The following is a 25894-nucleotide window of genomic DNA, read 5'->3' as shown; positions in this document are numbered from 1 at the left end:
AATTCCCCTAGAAATAAAATTTAAAGGCCATTACCTTCTTTGCAAAGACCGAAGTCAGCGATTTTCACAAAGCCTTCTGTGTCCAGCAATAAGTTATCCAGCTTCAAATCTCTAAATGAACATTTGAGAACAAGATTGCATCACTGATGTTTCTTCAGTACTATTCAGAACAGCTGAAATTAATCTGTTGGAAATGGGTCAATGACTACTTACCTATATACTATTTTGTGTTCATGCAAATACTGAAGTCCGAGAACCACACATGCAGCATAGAATCTGTTGAAAAAGATTAAGTTAAAATTTCAATGGTTTTTAGTCTTGCTTTTCAGAATGTCAAATCCATTATTATTGATCTTTTTTATTAACCATCCTCTGAAGATTACTGATTGTTTTTTTCAGGTACAGATTAGCTTTATACAAGGTCAGAGTTTTAAAGCCAGGTGGCAAAAATGCTTAAACTTGCAGCTTTCGAGCTGTAGTATGTTTGCTTGGCCTGGAGGATAAATTTTCTGTAGTGTCCACTGCTGTGGCATTGAAGGATTTCTAATTTGGCTTACTCTTTAGCCTTGTCTGCTATTTTAATTTTTCATTTAGTTTTTTTTTTTTTTTTTAAAATATTATAAACATTAAATATTTATATGCAATTTTTAAATTGAGTGTAGATTCAGGCACATTAAACCTGCACGTGTCTTTTTCTAACAAAACCAGTTAGAATCTCTGACCCTTTTAAAAACTTCCATATTTACTGAAGTGACATAATGGAGAGGCATGTGGTGATAAAGATCTTAGCTCTTATCCACTGAAAAAAATGCCCTTCGCTTAATGCCACAAAAAGAGATGGATACTCACACTGCTCTTGGTTCAGAAAAGACATCAGTATGAATGTGCATCATCAGATCCCCACCAGCAGCATATTCCATTACAAAGCAAACGTGGTCTTTGGTTTGGAAACAAGCAAAAAGGTTCACCAAGAAGGGATGTCTTACGCTATTCACAGTTTCAAATATTCGCTTTTCACACATCAAGCTGAAAACAGAAAATCAGTAAAAATTTAAAGCTGAATCCTGAACCACAATTTTTCAACTTTCAAAAACTATTGGTAATTTATACCTAACGTTTTTTCCTCAGGATAACATAAGATCATTTTTTGTGTCAAGAGAGATGTTTTAATACTTGCACACACATGAAGTCGATGCCAGGATTTCCACGAAGTTACATTTCGCTTTCACAAACGAAAAAGGAAACCTAGCAGTCCATGAAAGTTGTACCCTGCCAATTTTCATTCCAAATACTCAGACTTACATTAAATGTGCATTGATATCATGTGACATTAGCTTCAATCCATTTTAATTTTAATCGTATACAATACATAAAGCGGAAAAACAGTAACAATATTATAGACATCTATCTGTAGTAATTCCAGATTATTTCTCCTTAAGACAACTGGTCAATTTGTAGCTTATTAATACAGTTATCTTTCTTCTGGCAAGTCAAATCAATATCATCACTATTAAACAGTTGTAAAAGCACCTTCTTGCACTAAAACTAGGTAGTTTTGTAACTGCCACTTCACTTCCAAGCAAAGAAAAATACGAGTTTTGGGGCTCAGATTAAAAAAACAACAGTGGAGTATACATAGGGCTTAAGGGAAAACATGATGGACAAAGTACGACAGTATGTCACAGGTTGAGATATACCACCATAGGTGTTTCTGCCAGTAAAGAAAACATTATCACTGTCCTCCTGAAATGTGATGGAAGTCTGCAGAACAAGTAATTAGAATAAATAATTGCAAGAGAACCTAAATGAAAAACAGGATCAGCTTCAAGTCAGAGCTGTAGTACAGGCATGGTAAGAGAGGCACTAAAATGAATCTGTATTCCTGGGCTACACTGCTCCTTCCTTGCCCCGGAAGGAAGACCACACATCTGCAGTTAGCAGGGAGATGACAACTGGTTTTGCTCTTTCACTGAATTTAACTACTGTTTGATAGAGCTTACAGTTGTGTTGCATGCAGGAAGAAAACACGATTTATAGAATCGATATATTTTACAAACTGACCTGTCTACTTCATCACGAGCAACAATATCTCCTTTCTTTAAGGCTTTAATAGCAAACATCTCGTTTGTGTTTTTGTACTCTGCCAACAGCACCTAAAACAGAAGATAAGCGATTCATTTAAGAGCTATATCTAGTTTTTGATACAGCCTTGACATTTGATACAGCCTTTTGACATTTACCTTTCCAAAATGTCCTCTGCCCAGTACAGCACAACATCTGAAATCCTTCAGACTGAATTGAAATCTTTGTTGTGATCTGTGTAAATAAAAAAAGTCAAAATTCTAGTCTGTTAACTTTAAGATATATTATTCAGATCAAGAGCAAAACTACTGCATTTTTACCTTCTATCTTCAGGCTCTCGGGTGTTGGTGTATTTTATGTCTGAATGGGGAACATCAGGCTGACAGATTATTTCAGGCTGGAGTTTTGGGACAATACTATTTCTGCCATTTTCAAAATCAAAAGTTGTTACTTCATCCTGTGAAGAAAAAGAAGTCTGAAAATTTAGAACTGATTGTGAAGATAGACGAATGCAGAAATTTTACTATAAGCATATGAAATTCTTCATGTAAGAATTATCTAAGCTAAAATGGTATACTTTATGATGATACAGATAAGCAAGTTTTTAACAGACTGATGAAACCTACTGCTCCAGTCATTCTGCTTTGTCAATAAAACCATTTTTTCCTGAATACTGTAATGATTTTGGGCTTTTGTTTTTTTCTGTGGTGGAACCAATGACACAGAGTTAAACACACCAACCATGGAAACAGTTTGCCACCAAGAATAATTGCAGTGTTCTGTCAAGACAATTCTGTATATGTAAGTTAAGGGAGCATATGTTGAAATAGAAGGAAAGAAATCCATCATAAAGATGCCAATATTACAACCCTGTTAAACTGTATAGCCCAAAATTCTTAAAGTTACTTGCCTGAGATGGCACATCAGAAGCCTTTATCTCAGAGGAAGATTCACATATTTCCCCAAGGGAAGATGCACGGGGTGGAGCAGGTGGAGGCTCAGGCTCAAGTTCAAAGTCCAATTTGGCTACAGGAGAGTCACTGGCAAGAAAATAAATGACTCCTCAGTGTATAGCAGAGACTGTTTTAATAGTATGAAAACCAACTTAAAACTGCACATTATGTAGACTTCTCCTAAAGCAAATCTTGTCTGTGTAGATCTGTCTATAAAATGGATGTCCGAAATTAAAACACTGAAAGGTCTGTTTATTCTGCAAGACTGTAGATTTGACATACACTACACACATGAGGGTATAAGCATCTCACTGTTACTCTTGCTCTTAAAAGTACTTCAGAATTGTAGGTATCACCTACCTGGCTGGCAGTGTTAGTTCAGGAATGTGTGCATCAATCACTGGCCCAGTAGCAGGCACTGGTGCTTGAGGGCTGAAGGTGCCAGAGTGATTTACTGTAGGAATAGCTCTTCTTACCAGCCTTCCCCAAGTGGCAATATTAATATTCATTTGAGGAGCTCTGAGAAATGTTTTGCCTGTGGATATTGTGAAAAAAGACAATAAAGTGTAAGTAATTTCCTTACTTATTACCAAAAGCTATAATTAAAAAAAATTTTCATATTAATCAGTTTATAATTTATGAAGAACAAACTGAATTTGTCATATTCCTTAGCTATTTCTAATTATTCACTATTAAATGCTAATGCATAATAAGGAATTCTAAAACAAAACATTTCTAAATGCAATACCAAATCCTTCATTATCAACAGCTTTATTCACAGGCAAATATAAGGTCTGTGTATAAAAAAATATTACAGATCTGTACAATTTTTAATCTTTACATGTTTATATTAAACAATCACCTTGCTGTTTTGAAAAAATTTTCTTCTGCCTCTGGAGTTTTGGTCTTCTTTCAATAACTGGATTAAAAAACGTAACCTGCAGTTCAAATAATGTGTGTTATAATTCAAGTTTCAGAACAAAATGCATTCTTAAAAGTTTCAGGAAAAAACTTTTTAAACTATTTTGCAATATAATACTTGCAAGTATGCTCAAGTACTTCAAAGAAACACTCTTACCTCTGCAAACAGAGTGCCCTGGGGTTCAAGATAGAGACACATGCCATGCCGTTGGTTATCCAGGAAATCTTCCAACCTCAGAAACTTTACTGCACACAAAGATCTCCAGTCACGCCAATAAACTGAGATTTCTAATTCACGTGACTAAGACAGGAAATGTACACACAGGAAATTACTTATTAGTAATTGTTCTGCAAGAGTTACCTCTGTACAATCACAAGATCTAGCAACTCAAGGATCCAGATGCAGAGCTGTTGCTTTAAAGGAGTGCCAGGGCTAACTAGCCATACTAAGCAAGCTCTCACTAGGATGATCATAGCATGTCAGTTCAGATGTGATTGCCAGTGTCCAAATAAAAGTATAAGTGTAACAAATTCCCCTAAGAGTAGGAGAAAGTCACAGTCACCAGACTTCTTGAGTCAGTCTAACAACAGTGCTAGTTCAAGATATTTTAGCTCAAGCTCTGACAAAAAATTTTTATCTGTGTTTAGAAAGCTCAACTTTACTAGTTTTCCATGTTGTCTGCAAATATCAATTGCATTTCATGGCTGCATAGTGACATTGTAGTATCAGCATACGCATCATGATGCGAGACTTTATACAGTATCTCTAGAAATACTGACAGTCTTTGTAACATGGTAATGAAGGGGGACAAAAAACTTTAAACTAACAAGAACTACTACTATATCTTGCCAGTAGGATTTATATGTTCTTATAGGGTATCTTACATGCTTGTTACAAAAGCTTGTCACAAAATGTGAAGAGTCCTGCAATACAAAGTAACAGCAGCATGTATGTTACCAAGTTCAGTTAGCATAGTTTAATTCCATCATGATGCATCAATTTACTGTCTTTATATGATAGCTGTAGGTTTTAAGAAACAAAAGTTAAGAAGAAGCAACAGACAAAAAAAAATAATGGGGTTTGGAATGTGCATTTCAAATACAGAAGGATGCATGGTCATGGCCAGCAGAAGCAAGGTCCTTTTCTGGCACCAAAAAGCATCAAATACTTTGTTCTTAAATAGTGAACATGACACATACTAGGCCAGTAGGAGCAGCTACTGAACTTTGACTAGTTCTAGCCTTAATCCGAGAATAATCAAGGCTTCAGGACTCCACAGCTGCTAGTTTTGTCCTGCACTACTAACCAGAACCTGAATTTCTCTACTGGCAGGTCTAAAACTGCTTCCTTCCTAGATGGAAGGAATCTGGTTTGGGGCTTGGAGGGGTGGGGCTCAGTGAGGAGAGAGCAAAACCGGGAAGATGGCTTCCCCTCCACAATTTGTTTTAAATATATACTGGAGATGACATTTAGGCTCCTCAAATATTGTTTAATTTTAAATCTATTTTAAACACTGATAGAAAAAAAAAACACCTCCTTGTACCTTACAATACTATGACTATCAGGTATCTAAAAAACAAATTCTTGATTAAACCTATATGACATAAATTATCTTTAAAAGGTGTGGGAAAGAAACATCAAGTATAATTTAGATAGTTGTGTTCTGCAAATAACATTTAAAGGTCTAGGAATGAAATATTAGTGAATTTATTTATTATCCCTGAAGAATTGATCAGCTTCACATGAGAACACTTTTACAGAAGCACTGTAAAAATTCTATGACATAGCTTTACCAAAATACCAAACTGTATCTGATATTATAATTTACTGATAAATAATGAGAAGTTGACGATCCTCATAAAAATTTAAGAACCATTTATCACAGGCTAAAAAGATGCTGTTAGATCTTGGATAAAAATATTATGTCAGTTTATAGGCCAGAAAAGGTAAAATTTCGAGAATGGCAGCCCAGCATAACAGCCTAACCCCAGGGAGCTCATTCTGTAAAGGATGGGAATACTTACACATATGAAAGTTGAACATAATCACAACAACAGAAAAAAAAAATAAAATAAAGCAACATGAAATTAATCTAAAGCTCTCAATGAAGTAAAACCACATTTTTACCCTGTCTAGTTCCAGTGTAAATTTCTGATCCCATGACTGATTGGAAATAGGTTTCCAGCTAGTTTGACCAACCACAGTGTTATCCAGCTTCAGTACAGCACAGACTTCATCTGTAAGTAAAGTACACAAACTCAGCTTAAATCTTTAAGAGGATTTTCCACAAACAAAAACTCCAGTTAGTTTCCCTTAAAAATGTAATCTCAAATTTAATTGGTTCTTATGGGGCATAATAGTGTGGTTGTGGGTTTTTTTTTTATTTTAAAAAAACTTGACAGATGAAGAAACAGGTAAGTTTAAAGCTTCAAATCAATTTAGTATTTTAAATTACAGAACATGGCATGCACATTAAAATGTAAACAAAAGATATGCATAAAAATAAGAGTATACTGAACTGGACAAGTCATCAGTTTTCAGAAGGTTTCTACTACTGCCACTTTTACTTTTACTGGTTCTGCTCATGAAAGATGATCTGGCTTCATTTGGACTCCAACCAGGTAGCGTAATCGATGTGGCTTTTGATCGACCGGGGACATTTTCCAAAATATCTTGGCAGCCCATTAGCCTAACTTCCAGAGTACCTAGAACAAGATAGACAACGATTTATGAAAGATTTCTGTTCTTAAGAAAACAAAGTGAATGACTAATGATTGATTTATGGCAATAGCTCACATTCTGACCCCCGCAGGGTATAACAGAAATACAAGATGAAATCAAAAGACAGATCTAAGACAGACAAATACACTGAAAATAAGTATTAAAAGTCAAATATGGGGACTCAACCTTCTAGAAGGAGCAACAGTTCACCAAATTAACAGAAAATAAGTTTTTGTTCCGTGTTTCAGAAGTATCTTTGTTTTCTTCACTTGAGAACCAAACTGACTTGGTTTCAAGTTGTAAGCAATTTCATTTTTTAAGATAACAAATTTTAAGTTTTTTATTAAAATGATGGAAGTTGCAGATGGGACAATAACCTTTTTTCACAAGTTTTATATAACCAATTAATATTGGATACATCACTTTGGTAATTGAACACACTGACTACGGAGACTACAAATTTGATACATTCAGAAATCATATTTGCCTGCTGCATGCTAAATTCAAATCTGAGTTAGTACTTAATTTAAAATCATTGAATTGCTCCATCTTGACTGAATTTGGATTTATAAGAGCTGAGACAAGAAGCTACTCCTCAAAATCTTCTATATCTTTAACCAAATGAAGCATAGAGGCCACTGTTCTAATTTAAGAGAGTTTCCTCCAGCAGCACAGAAACATCTGAATACCACAGATGGTTACAACAACAGTAGGCTTACCTCATCCTGTACAAGATAGCATCTGTAAAACTGTGACATCACTGACACTAACAAAATTAACTATTAGAAGTTCACAGAAGTGGTAAAATTAGCCAGTTCATAATCATACTGTCATATAGAAATGCAGCTCCTAAATGCAGTGTTCTTTTGACAGCAGTACTTAACTATGAAACTTAAAAGTACTCTTTTGTAACAGAAACTTAAGTCAGACTTGACCTAAAAATGGTCTGGCAGCATTATAGCCCACAGAACAGACACCAAGAAACCAGTCTGAGAAGAAATCCTGTCCTGTAGGGAACTAACAGCCATAGGTGACAGCTAAGCATTAGGCTATGAAGACAAAGAGATGCTATTGGCTCCCGAAAAAGGTTAAAAGGTAAAAGAATACTTCATTCCCAAACTCGGGGGTGGGTGGGGGGGGGTGTGTGTGTGTGTGTGGGGGGGTGGGGGTGTGTGTGTGTGTGTGTGGTGTGAGGAAGAAATTAATCAGCAGAATGACGCTAATCTTGTATAAGAACTGGATGTGTATCAAAGTTCTGTTGATGCACTCAAAGTATGACAGTAGCTCTGATCTATTTTTCACAAAGTGTTAGAGGCAAAACACAAAGACAGCGTTCATTTAAATCTAGTTCAATACAGAAGCTCTTTATGTAGCCAATATGAAAGTGAAACTATTAAGAACTTCACAAGCATGTAGCTCTGTTTTGATAATTCCTATTAGAAACTGTTCATATGTATCAGTAAATCATGTTTAAGAGGAATTATTTGTCACTATAATGTATCTGACCCATGATTATGTATTACAGGAAAAGAATAAAAAACCAAGCTGTATTAAAACCAAGGCATGATACTTCCTGCCCATGGTCACCGATCATTTGAGATTTCATATGACTAAATAAAGTTGCCCTCACCACTCTGCAACTTTACAAGGACCCTCGGCTGAGGTCCTAATGCTTTTTACCCTTTGCTACTTGTCTCACTGAAGCAAAATGGAAGACAAGTAGACTCGCTCCATTTTATTATCATCACAGCTCAGCAGAACAGTTCCTCTTTTTGTTTTAAAATATAACTACACAGTACTTCAAAACTAAATTCTGATTGCAGTTACACATATATAATTACAGCAACATTTGAATTACAGGTTGTTTTTGTAATAAACTCACTCTGTTAATAGTTGGTTTAATAGTTACATGTAAAATGTTTTAGGAAACAACACCAACCCCAAACCTATCTGTATTAGTAATTCTTATACGACCACTTATTACATAAATTTAGTAAAGCAACATAGAATCACAGAATGGTTTGGGTTGGAAGGGACCTTAAAGCCCATCTAGTTCCATTCTCCCTGCCATGGTCAGGGACACCTTCCACTAGACCAGGTTGCTCAAAGCCCCATCTAGCCTGGCCTTGAACACTGCCAGGGAGGGGGCAGCCACAGCTTCTCTGGGCAACCTGTGCCAGTGTCTCACCACCCTCACAGTAAAGAATTTCTTCCTTAGATCTAATCTAGATCTACCCTCCTTCAGTTTAAAACTGTTATCCCTTGTCCTATCACTACAGTGCCTAATAAAGAGCCCCTCCCCACCTTTCCTGCAGGCCCCCTTTTAAGCACTGGGAGGCCACTCTAAGGTCTCCCTGGAGCCTTCTCTTCTCCAGGCTTCCCCAACTCTCTCAGCCTGTCCTCATAAGGGAGGTGCTCCAGCCCCCTGATCATCTTCGTGGCATACCCCCAAGTAGTCAAAAGTATTTGCTTTTCTTTAAGAACACTGGGAGGCAAATGTTCAAGAGCTTTGTTAAAGTATGGCTCATCTCTTGAAACAGTTTAGTTCCAAATGAAGGACAGTAATTCCAGCTGAACCCAACATAGTAGTAGTTCCTAAGTCTTGCATTTATATATAAATGCACTGTTCCCTCACTGTTGGCTAAGTCTCAAAAAAAAAAAAAAAAAAAAAAATCTCCAGGTTTAATTGCAAGGAAAATAATTCACACCAATAAATAGAGGCTTCAACAGTTCCATGCTTGTTTGTTAGGATCTCCCTCTTTGGTTTAGAAATATAATGCATGTTCTGGTAGCATAAATCTCACCTTCTAGGAAGCCAGTGTGGTCCAGTGGGTAAAATAGGGACTGGGAGAAAAGCTGAGTGCCTATCTCCAGGTCTGCCACAGACTTGTTGTATGACACAGGCAAGTCACTTAACCCTTCTGCACCTCAGTTTCCCCATCTGTAAAATGGGGATAATGATACCCACCTTTTAAAGTGCTTGATAATCTAAAGATGAAAGGCGTTAGGTAAACGTTAGTAATATTGTTCCACAGTGACTTAACTGAAGGCCAGAGCTTCACCTTTTCAATAGGATTACAAAAAGTCAATAAAAGAAACTTGATCTGCATTTTTTTGGTGCACAGACACTTGGAAATTCTAAATGCCTTTGTTTAGGAAAAGAACGACAGTGAAATATGTCCAGAAAGAAATAAACTTGGCACTAAAGACTTATTTTAAACCGTTTAATAAAATTAAAAAAAAAGCTCTATAAATCATACCTGTTAAAGCTGCTGGTTTGGACAGTGTACTATACTGGTTCTGAGTAGATATTACACTTTGACGAGGACTTAATGTGGGTGAAGAGACCAATGAAAGCTCCTCTATAATAATACTGCTTTTGGGATGGTTTTTAGGAAGTTCATTCAATCTCTGTTCCAGTGAATACTTCAAGAGGTCCAACTTCTGGCTTGATTCATTAAATCTTGCTTGCGCCTTTTTAAAATTAAAAAAAATAAATAATTTTTTTTTCTTGAAAGAGCATTTAAAATAAAGTATCAGAAATTGTAATGACATAAATTACTTCTGAAAGTGCCTTTCTGTCGGTAACTTTCCCAGATCCAAGTAATTTCATCACATTTTTTGCACCTTCTGCTACAGCATACTCTATCCTAAAATGATGCCGTAATTCTTCCATTCGGAGTTCAAGAGGGCTTATCACAGGTTTTGCTGCAAAGAGATATAAACAAACAACCTTCATTGAAGACGATGCTGATGTTTAATTTCTTTAATATTAACCCTTCCCCCATATAAACAGAGGGGAGAAAAAAAGAAAAAAAAGAAAAGTGAGAGATGCAGATTTGGTAGTCCAAAGAAAAGCTTGAAGTATGTCATAAAAGAAACAGTGAAATTTTAGGCATCTGCATTTGAAGGAAGAAATAGCTGATCAGGGCCTCAATCCAATAAACAGGTCCTACTCCTTGATGAGCTATAATTGCTGTAGGAAAAAGAACATGTCTTCAGAGGGCTTCAGGGACAAAAGCCAAATGTCCCAAACATCATTTAGCTGGCAAGAAGGAGGTTTTGAGACTTCCACATTTCTGAACCATGCTCTGATTTATCTTTCAAACTACTCTGTAGCTAAGTAGATCCCTGATCGGTTTCTGATAATTCTCCTGCTTCACATGAAATCCCAGGGACTCTGGCTTTTGCCAGCACAGAGAATGTAAGAGGTCCCATACACTGCCTTCCCCAAAAGGGTTGGGTTAACCGTTCTGATGTCCGCTTCTTGCAGTGTTTAGATTTCCTAAGCAGAATTAGGAAGTTTCCTGGATATATTCCTTCCTGTTTAAAGCTCTAAGAGTAGTAGGAACACAAAAAGCATTTGAAAGCCCTTTCTAGCTTGAATACCTTTCTTTTTCTTTTAAACAAATGATATACATAATCCATGTGTTAAAAAAGTGCCAGAAGTGTCGTAAGTGTAAAAACAAAGAAAACCAACCCCCACCCCACACAAAACAACACACACACGCACAGAGGTTTTTCATTATCTAGGATATATCCAGGCCCTGATTATGAGCATTGTCATACAACTTCAATATTCAGAAATGAATATGAATAAAGTTCAAGACTTAGAGATGTACCGATATGCCCACAATTTTATAGTACATTCATGCTATTGTAGCTCAGGAGTAATTTTTAAATTTAAAGATTTTCAAAGAAATGCAAGTTTAAAACTACTTCTGAAATGCAGCACAAGTATTTCAAGTCAGGTCATTTAAAATCACTGATTCTTTTGTCATTTTAAAAATAGTCGTTTACTACCCAATCTAGCCTAGATACCCATAAAGACAGCAAAACTTCACCTCCATCTGTGCTCCCATTAGTCATAATAAGGTCAATCTATTTAAGTATGACAGCGGGCTTTGTACCTGCTTTGAATTTTTTTTTTTAGGATAGTGAAAAGATTACACGCTTTAAAGAAAATAACTAGTTTAACTAGTTATTGTTAAGACAAAAGAAAGCATGCATGAAGGGAGAATGAAGACCACAAAGCAAAAATGAATTGCATAAGATATAAAAAGGATGATGAAGAGAGATTATATTTCTCTTCATTAAGCTTAAGGTATTTTGCTTGAAGTTAGATGTATCTGGCATCCTATCACACACAATGGTATGCCTAGTCTCTGATTACTTTTGGTTCATGCAAGCTTTGTCTAACATTTCTATTGGAAATTTATGATAACTCTGTGTGCATATGGGTACATATCTACATGGCATTCCGACATTAATGATTCATATTTCCTTTCTACTCCATCACCATTATCAAAAGCCAATTCATTCGTCTGGACTGCCTGAAGAATCTGCATCCTTATAACTTCTATTTTTGTCTTGCTGTCCTGGAGCATCTGCTGAGCTGTGGCAAGTAGTTTTCGATCCTATTAAAACAAACAAACAAACAAAAAGTTAAAGTCGTAAACATTTCATGAAACAAAACACATTGAAATCTTCAAAACCCACATGCTTTCAGAACAAGAACTAAATTTATGTAGTTCATTTGGTATAGCAGACCAATTCAACTAACCACAAAAGGATACTAGTGGAAATAAGTTAGGACAGGGGCATATTCTGGTTGATTAAAGGCTGTAAGGCATGGAAACTGTATCTGTTTAAAGCTGAATAAAGGAGGCATGATCTAGCAATATTACATGTGTAGATTAATGTTTTGTAAGCTGATGCTAAAGAAAGGACAAGATATTAAGTGCAAAATACCTCCACCCTATGTAGAATGACTCGAGTTTATTGTATGATGAGAACTCTAATAGACAAATTTTCTAGACTAAATCCATATAAAAATTATTGTACATTATACATTTGAGTTCATTTTATACCTTGAAATTAGAAATATGAAGTTAGCTTACATAGCACATTATAAGTCCACACTATGTTCTTCTGAGCAAATCAAAGCTAAATATTTTCTTGCGTAGATGGATACATAATATACAAGGGTTACTTCATTAGCTATTTCATCAGCAACTTAAAGTACAGTACTTTTAATCTAAATAAACTAAGCTAACCAATTTTTGTTTTCAAAAGCAGTAACACAAGAAGCAGTTTAGGAGAGGACATTTCTGAAGATGAATTTTCAGACTAACTGATGATACCATTTCCTTGTCAGGAGCACAGCCAGCCATCCACACATTTCTCAGGTACATCATTTTTTGTCCTCCAGTTACTAGAGAACTGACTTACAATGTACTGACTTAGAATGGATTATCAAATGGTTCTTGGATGTGGAACTGTACATGTGCTTCTATGGCTGCTGCACGGCGCTCTTTACATGTTCTGGGAATTACCAGACAACTTAAAGGTGATCCGACGTGCAGTAAGAACAAAAAAAGGCATATAAGAAAGTTTAAGGCAGTCTATTTGTCCTGTCTGTGCAGTACCAATCAATCACAGTAATTAATAGAAGTCAGTGTAGATGAATATCTCACTTGTTATAGCCCAAAAGGTATTTTGGTTAACTCATTTTGTAGCCACTCTATAACCTCATTAATAAGTTACTTTCCCATAGACATGGTTTATACTTATATTTTTAATTTTATAATGAAGTTATAAATTATTTAAGAAGTTAAAGAAATTCAATTCTTCCCCTTATCACAACCAAGACAAAGAACTGCAGTGTAGCGCAGATACCCTGAGCTAGAAATACTGGCACCATGAAGTATACTGAGAGAAATATCAGTATTCTAAGAAAAATTTACATTCATAGAGCTTCTCTATGACCTTGTGCCTAATGTATTACACAGATATTTTAATGCTGCCCTATGTTCTGCAGAGTAGATACACCAAGAAGTACACATAAAAAGGCTTTGGCTGCATGTGGAGAAATTGTGCCCCCTCTGCACACCATAGTCTCAGAACTCTTGGTTTTAAGTTTTAGTATTAATCAACACGTCAGAGAGATGTCACTAGTTTTCGTATTTTAAGATTCCATGTTAGCTATCCAATTATTTAATGAGTGCACTGAACTTCCTAAATAAATGCCTTCTCAAATACAAATGTCAACTTTTGAAATAACCACTGTCTACAGCAGACTATGATCTAAGAAACAGATTAGAAACAGCCATAGAATCCTGTATTAAACCTTATCCATGCATCATTCTGATGTATAAATACACTGCAAGCGTTTCTTTGTCTGTATCTTCACTTTTATCTTATTTTTGATCTTGCTGCTCTTGATTGTTCCTCATATCCTCTTACCGCAACGGATTTGCTTGCTCAGGGGCAACATCAGCCCTTCAGTGTGTAGAATGGAGGTAATTCAGGATTATAGAGATATCCTTATGCTTTCAAGAGACAGAAAATCCCATCTTCAGAATCAAAATGGATGTGTTATACTCAGCAGCTCTTTTAGTGTTGGAGGCTGAATACAAAGTATTTCAGGGCATCTCCTGAGTATAGAAGAACTGACAGTGCCTGTAAAACTGATCTGCAAAGCTGTTGTGGGATCTTAGAGAATCCACACAAGTCCAAGTAAAGATGATCAGTATCTCAGAAACACTTAAGTCTGAATAGGTTAAGCTGAATGTTACTGAAGCAAGTAGAGTAAGGACAAAGGGAAGACCTTCCCATGAGATGATGGGTTTATTAACAGACTGCTTTTTCATTTTTAAGAAACAAATTATGACCTCCCTCCATTAAATTTAGGTCTGAAAATAATGCAACAAATTTGAAATTATATCACATAGCACACCTGAATAAAGGTCACAAAAGAGTTTAATATGTTTTTAAAGAGGGTCCTGCAACTGCTTTTTAAAGAACTACTGGATTACTGGGGTTGGATTCAAACTGGGCATTTTCTGCCCCTTTTGCCCACCTCAACCAGACACTTGAGTTGTTTTAAGCTCTGCTTTTTATAATGTAATCACCATGATCAAGCCTACAGTTTAAACCCGCCAAATTAACTCAGTAGTGAGTATTAAGAACACGAGAGAATGAATACGCACCATTTCCATCCTGTTTGGTGAAGAAGCTGGCAATGCTTTTTGTGTTTTCCAGCTTGCTCTCCCCAGCCCAGTTACTATATATACACAATCTGGCAGGCTGATTAAAGCATTTACCAATTGCAAATACAAGATTCAATCATCAATTTTAATTACATGCCTCAGTCATAAAGCAAGCCAGAATTTATCCTTTCTACCTAGTCTGATCAAAGCCTGCTAACAGTGTCTAATATTATAGCCTGAGTGTTTAGTTAAGCTTTTCAGGCTGTTATAAGGTTACTTACTGAGGGATTACTAGGAACATAATTCATGTATGTCTTTTGATCCATTTGGGTCAGCTGATTATTATTTTTAAGTGTACCTGATGTTAAGTACATGGCCCCAGAGGATGTAGACTCCAGGGTTTCCAGGAGCTGAGGGACTGTGGTGCATGGACAGCATTCCCAGGCCCTTAGTCATAAGGTGCACTCCACCTGCCCCAGGCTAGCAGGTTACAGGCCACTTTCAGATAAGGCTACCAAAGTACCAGCTGGTTCAACAGAAGTGCTGCTGGGACAGAATAAGCTTGATGGCATCTAGAGTCCATCTAGTCTAAACTCATTTTTCTGGGAATGCACAACATTCTCTGTAATTTCTTCAAGGTACAAGAAAGTCATACAGTAGGCAGATACAAAGTAATCTGCCTCTCCACCAGTCCCTAGCAATAATTCACTCAGAAGCATGAAGCTCCCTTCCAACACTTTCTGGTTAGTATCAATTATAAGGGGTAGCAACACAAGTCACAGATGTCTACTCTTCAAGTCAAACACTTCTTTTTAGTAAGTTCACTGACCTAATGAGGTGTTGGCTCAGTCAGTTAAGAACTTAAAACATTTCAATTTTATTTACTATTGTCTGGACACAGAAACATCTAACCAAGGTACTATATACTGCTTGTTAGATCTACATTTATGTTTCCCCTTAGTTTGGAAATTCATCTCCTTAATGATTTAGTAAAAGTAAATGGAAAGAACAGGTAATGAGTAACTAATGCGTGAAGGGGCAGGTAAGTAGAGGATCCCTCCCCCTCCCTTTTTTCTCATTTGAGAACTATTACTCCCTTATAAAATATGAGCAGGGGGGTGGGGAGGGAAGTTTGTTGGGTTTTGTTTTTGCCTTTTGTTTGTTTGTTTGTTTGCTTCATTTAAAATGTTTGGCTTGTCTTTCAGTTGAGTTAAGGGATTCTTAGAGTATGATGAATTTTATTTCATAGTTCGGACTATGTAATAAGTCAAACTGATTTAAGCAGTTAGCAAACACTTCCCCTCCCGCCTCCTTGGAGAATTTCTGTTGCTATCAAAAGAGAGTGAGCGCAAGCAAGCATATGTTTAAAATTCAGATCTAGAAGTAAGTGTGCCTTTATTTTTAATTTCAGGTTGATGCTATCAGATGTTACCCCTAGAATACCACACTTCTGTAAAAAAAAGTATTTTATGTGTATGTGTACTGATGCAGATTCTAACAACTCTATCAGAATACTACACACATCTTATTAAAACAAATATTTGGTACAAATTTTTTTACTTCCAACTACAACTAGATGGCCAGTTCAGAAGCATATTTGGAAATGCCACCTTCTGTGTAATTATCACGCATTTTACCACTTTAAACTAATAGATTTTTTTTTTTTTTAGCGAAGGTCAGAAAAGCATCAGATACCAGTGTCATACCAAGCTTTGCTGCTAAAGAATCACGGATGATCAAAGATTACTAGATGTACTAAATTTAGTAAGCAGGGTTTCTTAGTTAGGTTGAATTGCAGGTGGACAAATTGATAAAACAATCACTTGAGTTGGTATCAAACCACAACAAAAAATGGTAATTTGGGGCAGATTTGACATAACTGTTTAATCAAAATATACTCCGAACTAAAAATACTGAAATTGGATACTGTTTATACATTATAGGTTCCCACCACAGCAATATGAAAATCCACAGTCATTTCGTGTTCTTTTAAGCATTCCAAAGTCTTACCTTTGAAGAGCCATTTGAGTACATCTGAATCATATTTTCTGCTCCCTGTTTTACCTTCAGTTCTATATCCAATTGCTTCTTTAAGGCCATCAATCTGTTGTTAGTAGAAAAACGAGGATCGCTATTTGGAGTATCAGGAGTCCTAGGACAATCTGTGAATTAAAAGTAAGATGTAACGTGTGCAGAAAAAAAAGAAGAAAAAACCAAACCCCTCCCCCCAACCCACCCTAAAGTCTATTCTATTAAGTTATAGATTAAACAAAGCTGGAACATCATACTTAAGTATTAAGACTGACTCTCCTGTCCAGAGCTACTTTGTAACTGCAAATGCGCCTTAACATGAAAAGCCTCACGAAAGCCTAGTGACTCCTACACATGTCCTAATTCACATGAATCACTTCCAGGAGTGGTAGAACAGGCAGGTTTGCAGCTAGGTCTGTTTTTGTTTCAAAGGAAATTTACTTATTCTGGACTGTCTTGAGTCAATTAAAAATGCAGTTTTCCATTAAGCTTTCTTACACTGCTGATTTTAAATCTAAGTGTTTTAAAAGCAAACTTGGGCAAGAATATTCAATACTAATGAACATAGTCTAAATACAGATATTAAGTAGATCCTCATCAATTCTACAGTGAACACTGCAGAGACAGTTTATGTCAAAATTAAGACTAGATAAAATGAGTGTTTTCCATAGTTGTAAAGCTGAACGATTTTTGCTCTGAGATTATAACAGAATCCTGGGATAACTGGATATACAGGCAGACAGGTTATTGAAAAACTGTGATCTGTGGGAAGGATAAAGCTTTTTTGTTTGACAATATTACTGTGTTTAGATCTCTATCTTGCTGGATTAATTTAATGGAATGCAAGTTAGTTTTATCAATCAAATTATATAGTCAAACTCTAACTTTTCTACCCTCCTCCAGAAAAGTCTATTAATCACTGGTTCACATTTCAGCTTCTGCAACATGAACTGTTAGTGAACTGAAAATAAGTGGCCACTGGACTATTTCCTAGTACTTAACTATTTCCAACATGACTGTCTTTTTAGCTAATTATCTTCTCTAACAGCCCAAAGGCTTCTCTTTCAAACTTTTTGTAAAAGAGGATAAATTATGTCCACTGTAATGTTTTTTTTGTTGTTGATTTCTTCTACCCTAACAATGAGATAATGCCTTCTCTATGGGCAAATGACATCAGTTGGTCTCCTGGAAGATAATATTTACCCGATACCAACAGTACAGTCTTTTTTTCCAATTTTAATTAATTTTATTTGAATTAAAACCAGGATGATGGATCAAGTTCCTGAAGTCCTCAATTATTAGAAAACACAGGCATTGCACCAGTAACTTACAAATTATTAATTATGAAGTGTTATGAGGAGCAGATGTCTTATCTGCCATTACATATTTCTTCTGTAGAAGCTTCTGATAACTAGTTTTAGAGATTTAATACATTTTACTTTGAAGTTTGCTGTGTAATTTCCTCCTAAATTGCAATCTTTGCTGAGGCTACATACAGATTTCACGTAAGGAGAAGTTTTAAGTTCCTCTGCTGCTAATTCACTCTTCACTTCAAGCCATTTCAAGACTTTTACTGCATCCTCACTACTTAAAGGCAGTACAGAAAATACCAGGTTTTTTCTTCTTAAAAAAAGTTAAAAATCTGCATTATTCCTCATCTGTTTTGTTGTTCACCTCTTCAATGTTTTGGCTTGGTTTCTCCGTGAAACTGCACTCGAACTAACTTTACCTTAAATCTGTTATTAATAAAACAAAGATTAACAACATGCTTTCCTCTCACTTATGTCTTCACATTCAACTAACCCTCACCTAATAATCCATTCAAAATTAGAACAAATGTGAAGCTTGAAAGTCACAGTGTCAAGTCTCCTTGTAAAGTAGATTAATTGTATAAATGAATATTTACCAACTTTATATTTATGGTGTAGGCCTCTACCACTTTGAAGATCCCTCTGATAATCCCTGGGAAGACTGTGGGGCTCCTGAAGTCTGTTTTCACAACTTTTAAAGATGCACACAAGCAGTCTTCCTTTGCATTAGAACAACACTCAAGTTGCAAGACAAGGACTAATTAGAGATACCACAGTTCAGGTTGCCCAGGCAGCTGTTATTATCTCCCTTTGCGTGTCTGCACTGTGAAGGTGTAACCACATCACTTACCTGGGTCATCTCAAGAGTTGGTCTGCACTTGTGGACCTAAACTAGTTTAGTTTAAATGGTTCTACTATATGCTTTGTTAGTAACCAGCAACACAGGAAACTTTTCTGCAGTATGGACTAATTACTAGGAAGAAATCATGTTTTGCCTTCAGGCATAATAGCTCCTCACTAAACTCTCAAACATGGAACAATATGGTTTCTTAACAAAGATTTATTTTTTTTTTAAGGAAAAAAAAATTTACCAACAGCTTTTCAGAAATGGCTTCCAAGTGACTCCTCCTCCCCTCTGACTCCATTACAATTCAGTAAGCAGCCTGAGGCAGCTTCTTATAGAAGAATTCAGATTAAAGTTTTACATCAGGCAGACAAACTGGTCCTATTATGGAAAGTGCTGACAATCTTAGCAGTAGCACTACAAGCTACATCTGTATTAGCTGTTTCCCTCCCTCTTTGTAATGTACACTAAGGTTGTAATCACTTCGGTATGGCTAGTTATCTCTGATCTGTTTGTGTAAAGCACTATACAGAGGGGCTCAAATCTCATCTGGAGACATTGGTCATCTTCATAATACAAATAAGTAATAAATTCATCCAGATAATTACAATCAATGGGATTTATGTATATGCTTAAAGTTAAATAAGAGTAAAATATACTTATATCAAATTGATAGGTACTGGGTAAAATAAAGAGATTCTTCAGTTTGCCATGTTTGTTGGTCAATAAGGACAGTCCAAGACTTGCCATTTTGGATGCATTCAAGTCCAACTTCGCACAGGACAACAAGAGTTTTGCTGGGGTATGGATTAATGCCCCTAGGCATTTTCTTCTTGACAATGAATATCAAGTGAAGTAACAGATGTTATTTCAAGTGAACTTGACTTCATTTCAAGTAACTAGCATGTTATTTTTGCTGAACAACTATGAATGTTGTTGCATAGCACTAAGCAGTTTTGTGCGGCTTGTTACCGAACACCCAAGCTGCTGGAAAAGCTGAAGTACTGCTTCTCCAGCACCTGCGATATTTTAAGTCTTATATTTTCATGAAAAAGAATAACTTAACAGTGATAGTTTAACTGATTTATTCTTTTTAAATGTCTGGATTGCATCAGGACAGTGGCAGTTTTCAGTCCAAAACATTTATCTTAACCATGATCTTTGCTCTTCTGAAAACCTTTTCAGTTTGAGTCTTTAAACAGTGCTCACCAGCAAAAACTTCCTGCTTTTAAATTGCCTTTTACCAGCACTCCCATTTAAATTATATTTATTAGAGTAGTGACAACTCTACTATTCTGAGATTGATGCTCATTCCTCTGGGGACTCCTCCCCAGATGCTAGGCAGGCTATTTCTTCAATAAGCTCAGTGTGAAATCCAGGATCCCATGTAACTTTCTGAATTTGGGTTCCCAGATGGTACTGCAGCATGCTGCTAAGCTACTCAATTAGCAGCAAGTGCCCTTTGGTAAATAGTTAATTTTAATCTTATTTGAGGATATTTAATTGCAGTTAGCCTCATCAGTGTCATACCCAACAGAAATACCTGTGATGCGTGTTTAGGCATTGCTAGAGGGGGGAAGAAAGATGCATCATTAGGCTTTTTTCAGGGAGTTAGATGGTTGTATCAGCACTTGAACTAAGCCATCAGTAAGTCCAAGGCAGCAGTGTACATTCTGCACTCAGCATCTAGCACTGACTTTCTGGAAACTTTTCAAGTTCCATTGAATTTCAATTCAGTATTGGCTAATTTTAACTACTAAACTAGCGACAGGAGATTGTTTCAAATTGCTTCAATAATGTTATTCTATGTTAAAGTTCCCCAAAGTTACCATGAAATTCCTATGGATATGAGCCTGGTAGGTGGAGTCTGCTGTCTAAAAAGTCACTACCTCTACCAGTTTGGTTGCTACCTCTACCAGTTTCCAGTAATTGGTCTTCTATGGACACTTTGGTGTCTAACAGATTAACCTAGTCATTTTTAGGGACAAAGAAATCCCCCAAACAGTCTCTCTCATTCCCCTGTTAGCTAGTCATATTCTTAAACAAAATATTTTATTTTTTTTGTGACTCCTACAGCCAAATTTGATATAAAGTGGAGAGCTTAGAAGTTACTGAGGAGAATGGAAGAAGAGGCATGAACTTGACTTTTTGATTTCATGTTCTCCATGTTTTATCCAGTCTTGAGGATTCCCTCAAAGGTTTTCCTATTGTCTCGCCTCCCTATCCACTTTTAATGCAGCTCTATGGAACAGATTAATTTATCAATTTATATATATCCCATGTATCAACTATACGCCTAATTAAATCAGTGACTTGCTATAGGTAAGCTACTTCCATCTTATACCTCGCTGAGTCATATAAAAAAACCCCACAAGCTCTACTGCTACTTTTTAGACACACACAAAGAATATCAATCTGTATAGAAGTATGTTTTCAAGATACAAAATTTCTTCATCTCTAAGACTGAAGTAATCATCCCCATGTTACACATTAAAGTAAAATTCTCAGATTTTCAGCAGTAATGGTCACTAGGTTTGTCCTACTCATTTTGTATTGCTGCATTCTGCTTCACTTTTAAGTGCTGACCTACAAATTTTAAAACTCTGCATCCTAGTATGACTAATACATGGCACGATAAGGGCAGACCTGGGTACAAAGTCCCACTTCTAAAACAAATCTAGATTCACCAGCAACCCCATAATGTAAAGTAAACCTATGTTTACTAAAAGTTGTTTCTGAATCATACATCCACTGCCAAATCTACCCTCAGTCAGTAATATAGCTTTTTGGCAAACTACACTTTTTGGTTAAGGTTTAATACCAATTCTTCAAATAGTTGAGAAAATAATTTCCTGTGGCATTAGGACACAGAAAACTTTCACCTCTAGGTAAACTACCATCAAAACATCTTAACTTGCTTGAAATGGGATGTTATTAAACCACATTTTTCTGCAGTAGATTCATTAACACTACACTTAATGGTTTTAACATGTATTGATTATACTGTGCTGATTACAAAGAAGTTACACTACAAGTTAGTGGTTTGTCAAAAAAGTAATGTAAGTTACTGCTTGATACCATAAGCAACAGTAAGAGTCACAACAGCTTGCATGTCATTTTTCAGCTCTGAATCCGGAGCACTTTACAAATACATGTTCACACCCACTTTTCAGATACAGGAACAAGGAAAGATTAAATGACTTTTCCAAGTTACCACAATGACCTGTCAATCAGTCAACAGAAACAGTCCAAAAAATTTTCAGGGATCAGGCCTGACAGGTCAAAGGGATCATCAGCTTGTGGGCAATGATTCTCTCAGTGTTACTTCTCAATGTATCTCAGTCCTGACTTCGCTACTTAGAACCTGCAAATACCTACACAATATACTCTAGAAGACAAGGAAAACATAGGGCCACCCCTGAAAAATATTAAAGTACATAAAGAGAACATTGACCTTGACTCCCACAGCTCTTGAACACTCTTTACCTTATTTTCAGCATTCATGCTCTGTACAGTCTAAAAATTTCCAATATATTTCCTTCTCCCTTTTAAATCATTTGTCACTACTGACCAGAAAAATGTCAAACATGAGCTAAAGTGAAAAGTTGTAACTTAAAATAAAGCTAATCTCTGGAAACAATGCACTTCTTTGGGAAGCTTCCATATTCATCAGTAAACAGTTATTAAACTCGCTGTTGCTAACAAGTAAAATCAAGAATTGCCAAACTGAGATACCTGTGACCTCTCCATGGAGGTATCTTCCGTCAGATGGCAGTCATCTTTATGGCTATGTGTCTATGTATTTGCTGAACATATATATATATATATATAGAGATACATACACACACAGTTGGTGTGTTTTATATTACTAACCTTATTTTGCAAAGGTCAAGCTCACTAATACCTTAAATTAAACCTAAGACTTCAGTATTAAAAATCAGAGTATCTCCTAGATGACTTGCACCCATTAGTCTTAAGACAGACAGAATGCTTACTGATAGCGCTCCCCCTCCATGAATTAGTGACCATGAATGAGGAAGGAGACAGGCAAATAAATTACAAGGCAAACAGTATGAAAAATTCAAGCATTTCAATCTGAGGATGAGTGCTTGTAGATCTTTGATCTAAAAAGCAGTATTAAAAGAATTTAAAAGACTACTTTTTTTTTCAGAAGGTTATGCAATATAGTCTATTAAAATGGATCTTACACTACACAGAGAATATAAAGATCTTAACAGAATTAGTAAGTTTTTTCTTGCATATTTCAATACTTAAGTAAGACTCAAAGCTATCTACCCATAACACTTTGAATGGAATGAAAGTTAAAAACATAGTATTAAGGTTAGCATGCATCAAAAGCAGGTAGAAGCACTTAAGTTTATCAACCTTGATCTTTTATCCCTTGAGCCTTTTATGTAGTCTCTGATATTTGAACACAAGGCAAAATAAGCCTGGCTGCTAACAGTTATTCTTAAAGCAATGGGCACTGCTGGCCTTTTCAGAAGTGTACTAAGGATCTGAACAACATTATTTAGATCTTTGTACCCAAACCATCTCTTTAGAACTAGTAAATGCTTTCTTAGGGTCTACTGCATTTCCTGAATCATGCACAAGGACAATATTGCTCATTAACTCATTGTGATAGTTTTAAAATGTTACACTGGAAGGGGGCATTCCAACAAGAGCATTCTGTGCTCATCTACTTTTCAAGTTCTACTACTAGATGAACTTCACAAAATTTATGTCCATACAGATTTTCATATTCGGTCTATACAAAGTTTGTATACACTTTTCTTTCTCTTCCACTCTTCCCATTCCTTTAAAAGCCACACTATGTCAACACTGAAGTGGATTTTCATAAATGTTAGCCAATATGAAACAGAATGCTTCATGCCTACTAAAACCCCAATGGGTATCTATGAAGCATGCATTATTGTATTCATTCCCATTCCATGCTGCAGCAACTACTTTGCCTCACTAGTTCCAGCTGTCTATCCCTCTGTCCCTTGTATCTCATGAAGGTCAAAGGCAAAAAAATGCAGAGAATACAGAGAATACTGTGCAGGCCACCACGGACACAGCAACACTTTTGCAGCACGTCACAGGGTCAGATAGTATGAATTGCTGACATCACCTGCCAGTATTTTCCTAAATTCTCACTGTAACCAAGCTTTCTTCACAAGGATGATGCAGTCTTTTATTCTACTGCCCAAGCTTCTTAAGGCTTGGCATTCACTTCGCAAACACCTTCGATGGCTTGTGCACGTTTATTAGCTTTTTGCCAAGTTAATAAACTTGTTAATAAGTTGTTTTGCCAAGAGTCTGTGCAATGTGAAATCTGTTTATTTCACAAAATTCCGTCTTAAAATACAGGCCTGGTATTTTTAAAAAATACATTCAAAATTAGTACTGACTCACTGCCGTGCCACAGAAAATACTAATTAAAACCATAAATTACGACCATTCTGTGATTCTGTGAAAACAATTTCAAATTGTCTTTAAAATGGTAGCTTCATTGTGGAAAAGCCTGAAGACTTAACAAATCGTTGCCACAGTAAGAAATGTTTGATAAGTTAGTCAGATAAATAGCATAACAGAAAAACAGTTTATAAAAGTTAAAGTTTAAAAAAAACAAACAACCCCCTAAACTTTTAAGTATAAATGTAATTTTTTTCCCCATTGAATAAAAATTATGCCTACAGTGTAACTTGGAGAAAGTCACTGGGTGGGCTACTGAAATTTGCTTCTATACAGTGGAAAAACTATTAGGAAACCCTATAGTGATTGAGAAAATATTTTAATACAGTAATAACTGAAAGTGAAGAACTGGTACATGTTAGGTTAATCTTTAGAGCATCTTCAAACAGTCTGTGCTCCCCAGAAAACTATTTAAAACTCAAAGGGACTGGACACTTATTTGTGAATCAAAACAAATAGGCATACATAAGTAACAAACTCACCACCTATGGATTTGCTCATTCCCAGAGCAATTTTTTCAAGTGAAATGGGATACACCTTATCTAAGCTAAGAAGAAAACCAGATTTCACAATAACGTATGGTACCTGCAACATCTTCTGGATCCGTTACAACAATGTGTGCATTTAACTCCTGTAACTTATGATGCAAGTCTTCTAACTTCTTATTTGATTTTTTCAAAATGTTGTCCACATATGCCAAGTTCTTTTTATCCGTTGTGACCTTCCTGAGGTTCTCTGCTCCCTCCTTGATTTTAAGTTCCTTCCTTATTTCCCGCTTGATTTGGTCCTTTATTTCATCCAGCTTCTGCTGTACCATTGTATCTGAAAAGTCCAATTTTTGGCCCGTGCTCACATTCTCAGAGGCTACAAGACTTTTGGCATCCCCCTAGAAAGAAAAACAGCAATATAACTACCAGGAAACAGTGTTTCTTGACAACGCATGCTGCACACTTAAAATGACTAGGCTTTAGGCCTCTGTATATTAAGCACTCACTTTGTAAGACCATTTACTAACCATGGGTCTACAGGCATGTTGCCCTAAAGCAACAAATCTCACAAGACATTACACGTTAACCAGAGTTACATTTTACAACAGATTTATTTTAAATTTAGTGACATCTTTACTATGCCTATTTTTAACACCAAAAGATTTAAATACTTCTGGATTTGTCATGGCTGCCTGCCTGGCAGTTATATGCCTCAGAGCTAATGACTCACATTTGTAATTTTCTAGATTTAATTGTGTGTTTTAATAGACCAAATGGATACAGGAAATAAGACTAACTTCTAACAATTATTATCTATGATGAATTTTTGTACATTCGTTAGGATAGATTCCTTTTAAAGACTGTAAAAAATAGTTAAAAAAACCTTGGTGATGTTTGCAAATGTTTGAAGGAATACTGGCATCTTTATAAAGATTTGTCAAGATGTTACTGGAAAATAGATTTGGTAGATTTTTTTAAAAAAAATCCCTTAAGTAAAGCCTTTCACATGAAAAAATAACCTTCCTTTCTTGTGCAGGCAAGCTAGGCTGAAATAAAAAAAAAAAAAAAGAGAAA

At 36.0% G+C, this 25894-nt stretch overlaps 1 protein-coding gene across 4 annotated transcripts in view; it reads right to left on the bottom strand.

Moving 5' to 3' along the window:
* Window positions 1-25894, bottom strand: part of PKN2 (protein kinase N2) — a 58083-nt gene that overhangs the window by 8446 nt on the left and 23743 nt on the right. For 3 of the 4 annotated variants that reach the window (XR_012629858.1, XM_074876442.1, XM_074876443.1), the window contains exons 2-18: window positions 24918-25218; window positions 16680-16831; window positions 11978-12095; window positions 10241-10386; window positions 9939-10152; window positions 6477-6662; window positions 6085-6194; window positions 4114-4257; window positions 3898-3973; window positions 3396-3570; window positions 2993-3122; window positions 2403-2539; window positions 2241-2316; window positions 2062-2153; window positions 850-1026; window positions 214-276; window positions 35-111 (exon numbers count right to left, since the gene is read on the bottom strand). Coding sequence is in view for 3 of the 4 variants with exons in the window: in XM_074876442.1 (XP_074732543.1) it covers window positions 35-111; window positions 214-276; window positions 850-1026; window positions 2062-2153; window positions 2241-2316; window positions 2403-2539; window positions 2993-3122; window positions 3396-3570; window positions 3898-3973; window positions 4114-4257; window positions 6085-6194; window positions 6477-6662; window positions 9939-10152; window positions 10241-10386; window positions 11978-12095; window positions 16680-16831; window positions 24918-25218 (2374 nt within the window). In the remaining variant the exon portion in view is untranslated. Of the gene's footprint in view, window positions 1-34; window positions 112-213; window positions 277-849; window positions 1027-2061; window positions 2154-2240; window positions 2317-2402; window positions 2540-2992; window positions 3123-3395; window positions 3571-3897; window positions 3974-4113; window positions 4258-6084; window positions 6195-6476; window positions 6663-9938; window positions 10153-10240; window positions 10387-11977; window positions 12096-13923; window positions 16173-16679; window positions 16832-24917; window positions 25219-25894 lie in introns of those variants that run through there. The other variant, XM_074876444.1, reaches the window with a different exon arrangement.

Source organism: Strix uralensis, chromosome 8 (assembly GCF_047716275.1).
Source record: "Strix uralensis isolate ZFMK-TIS-50842 chromosome 8, bStrUra1, whole genome shotgun sequence".
NCBI lineage: Eukaryota > Metazoa > Chordata > Aves > Strigiformes > Strigidae > Strix > Strix uralensis.
Note: the sequence above shows the minus strand (reverse complement) of the source record. Positions and strands in the feature narration are given on the sequence as shown.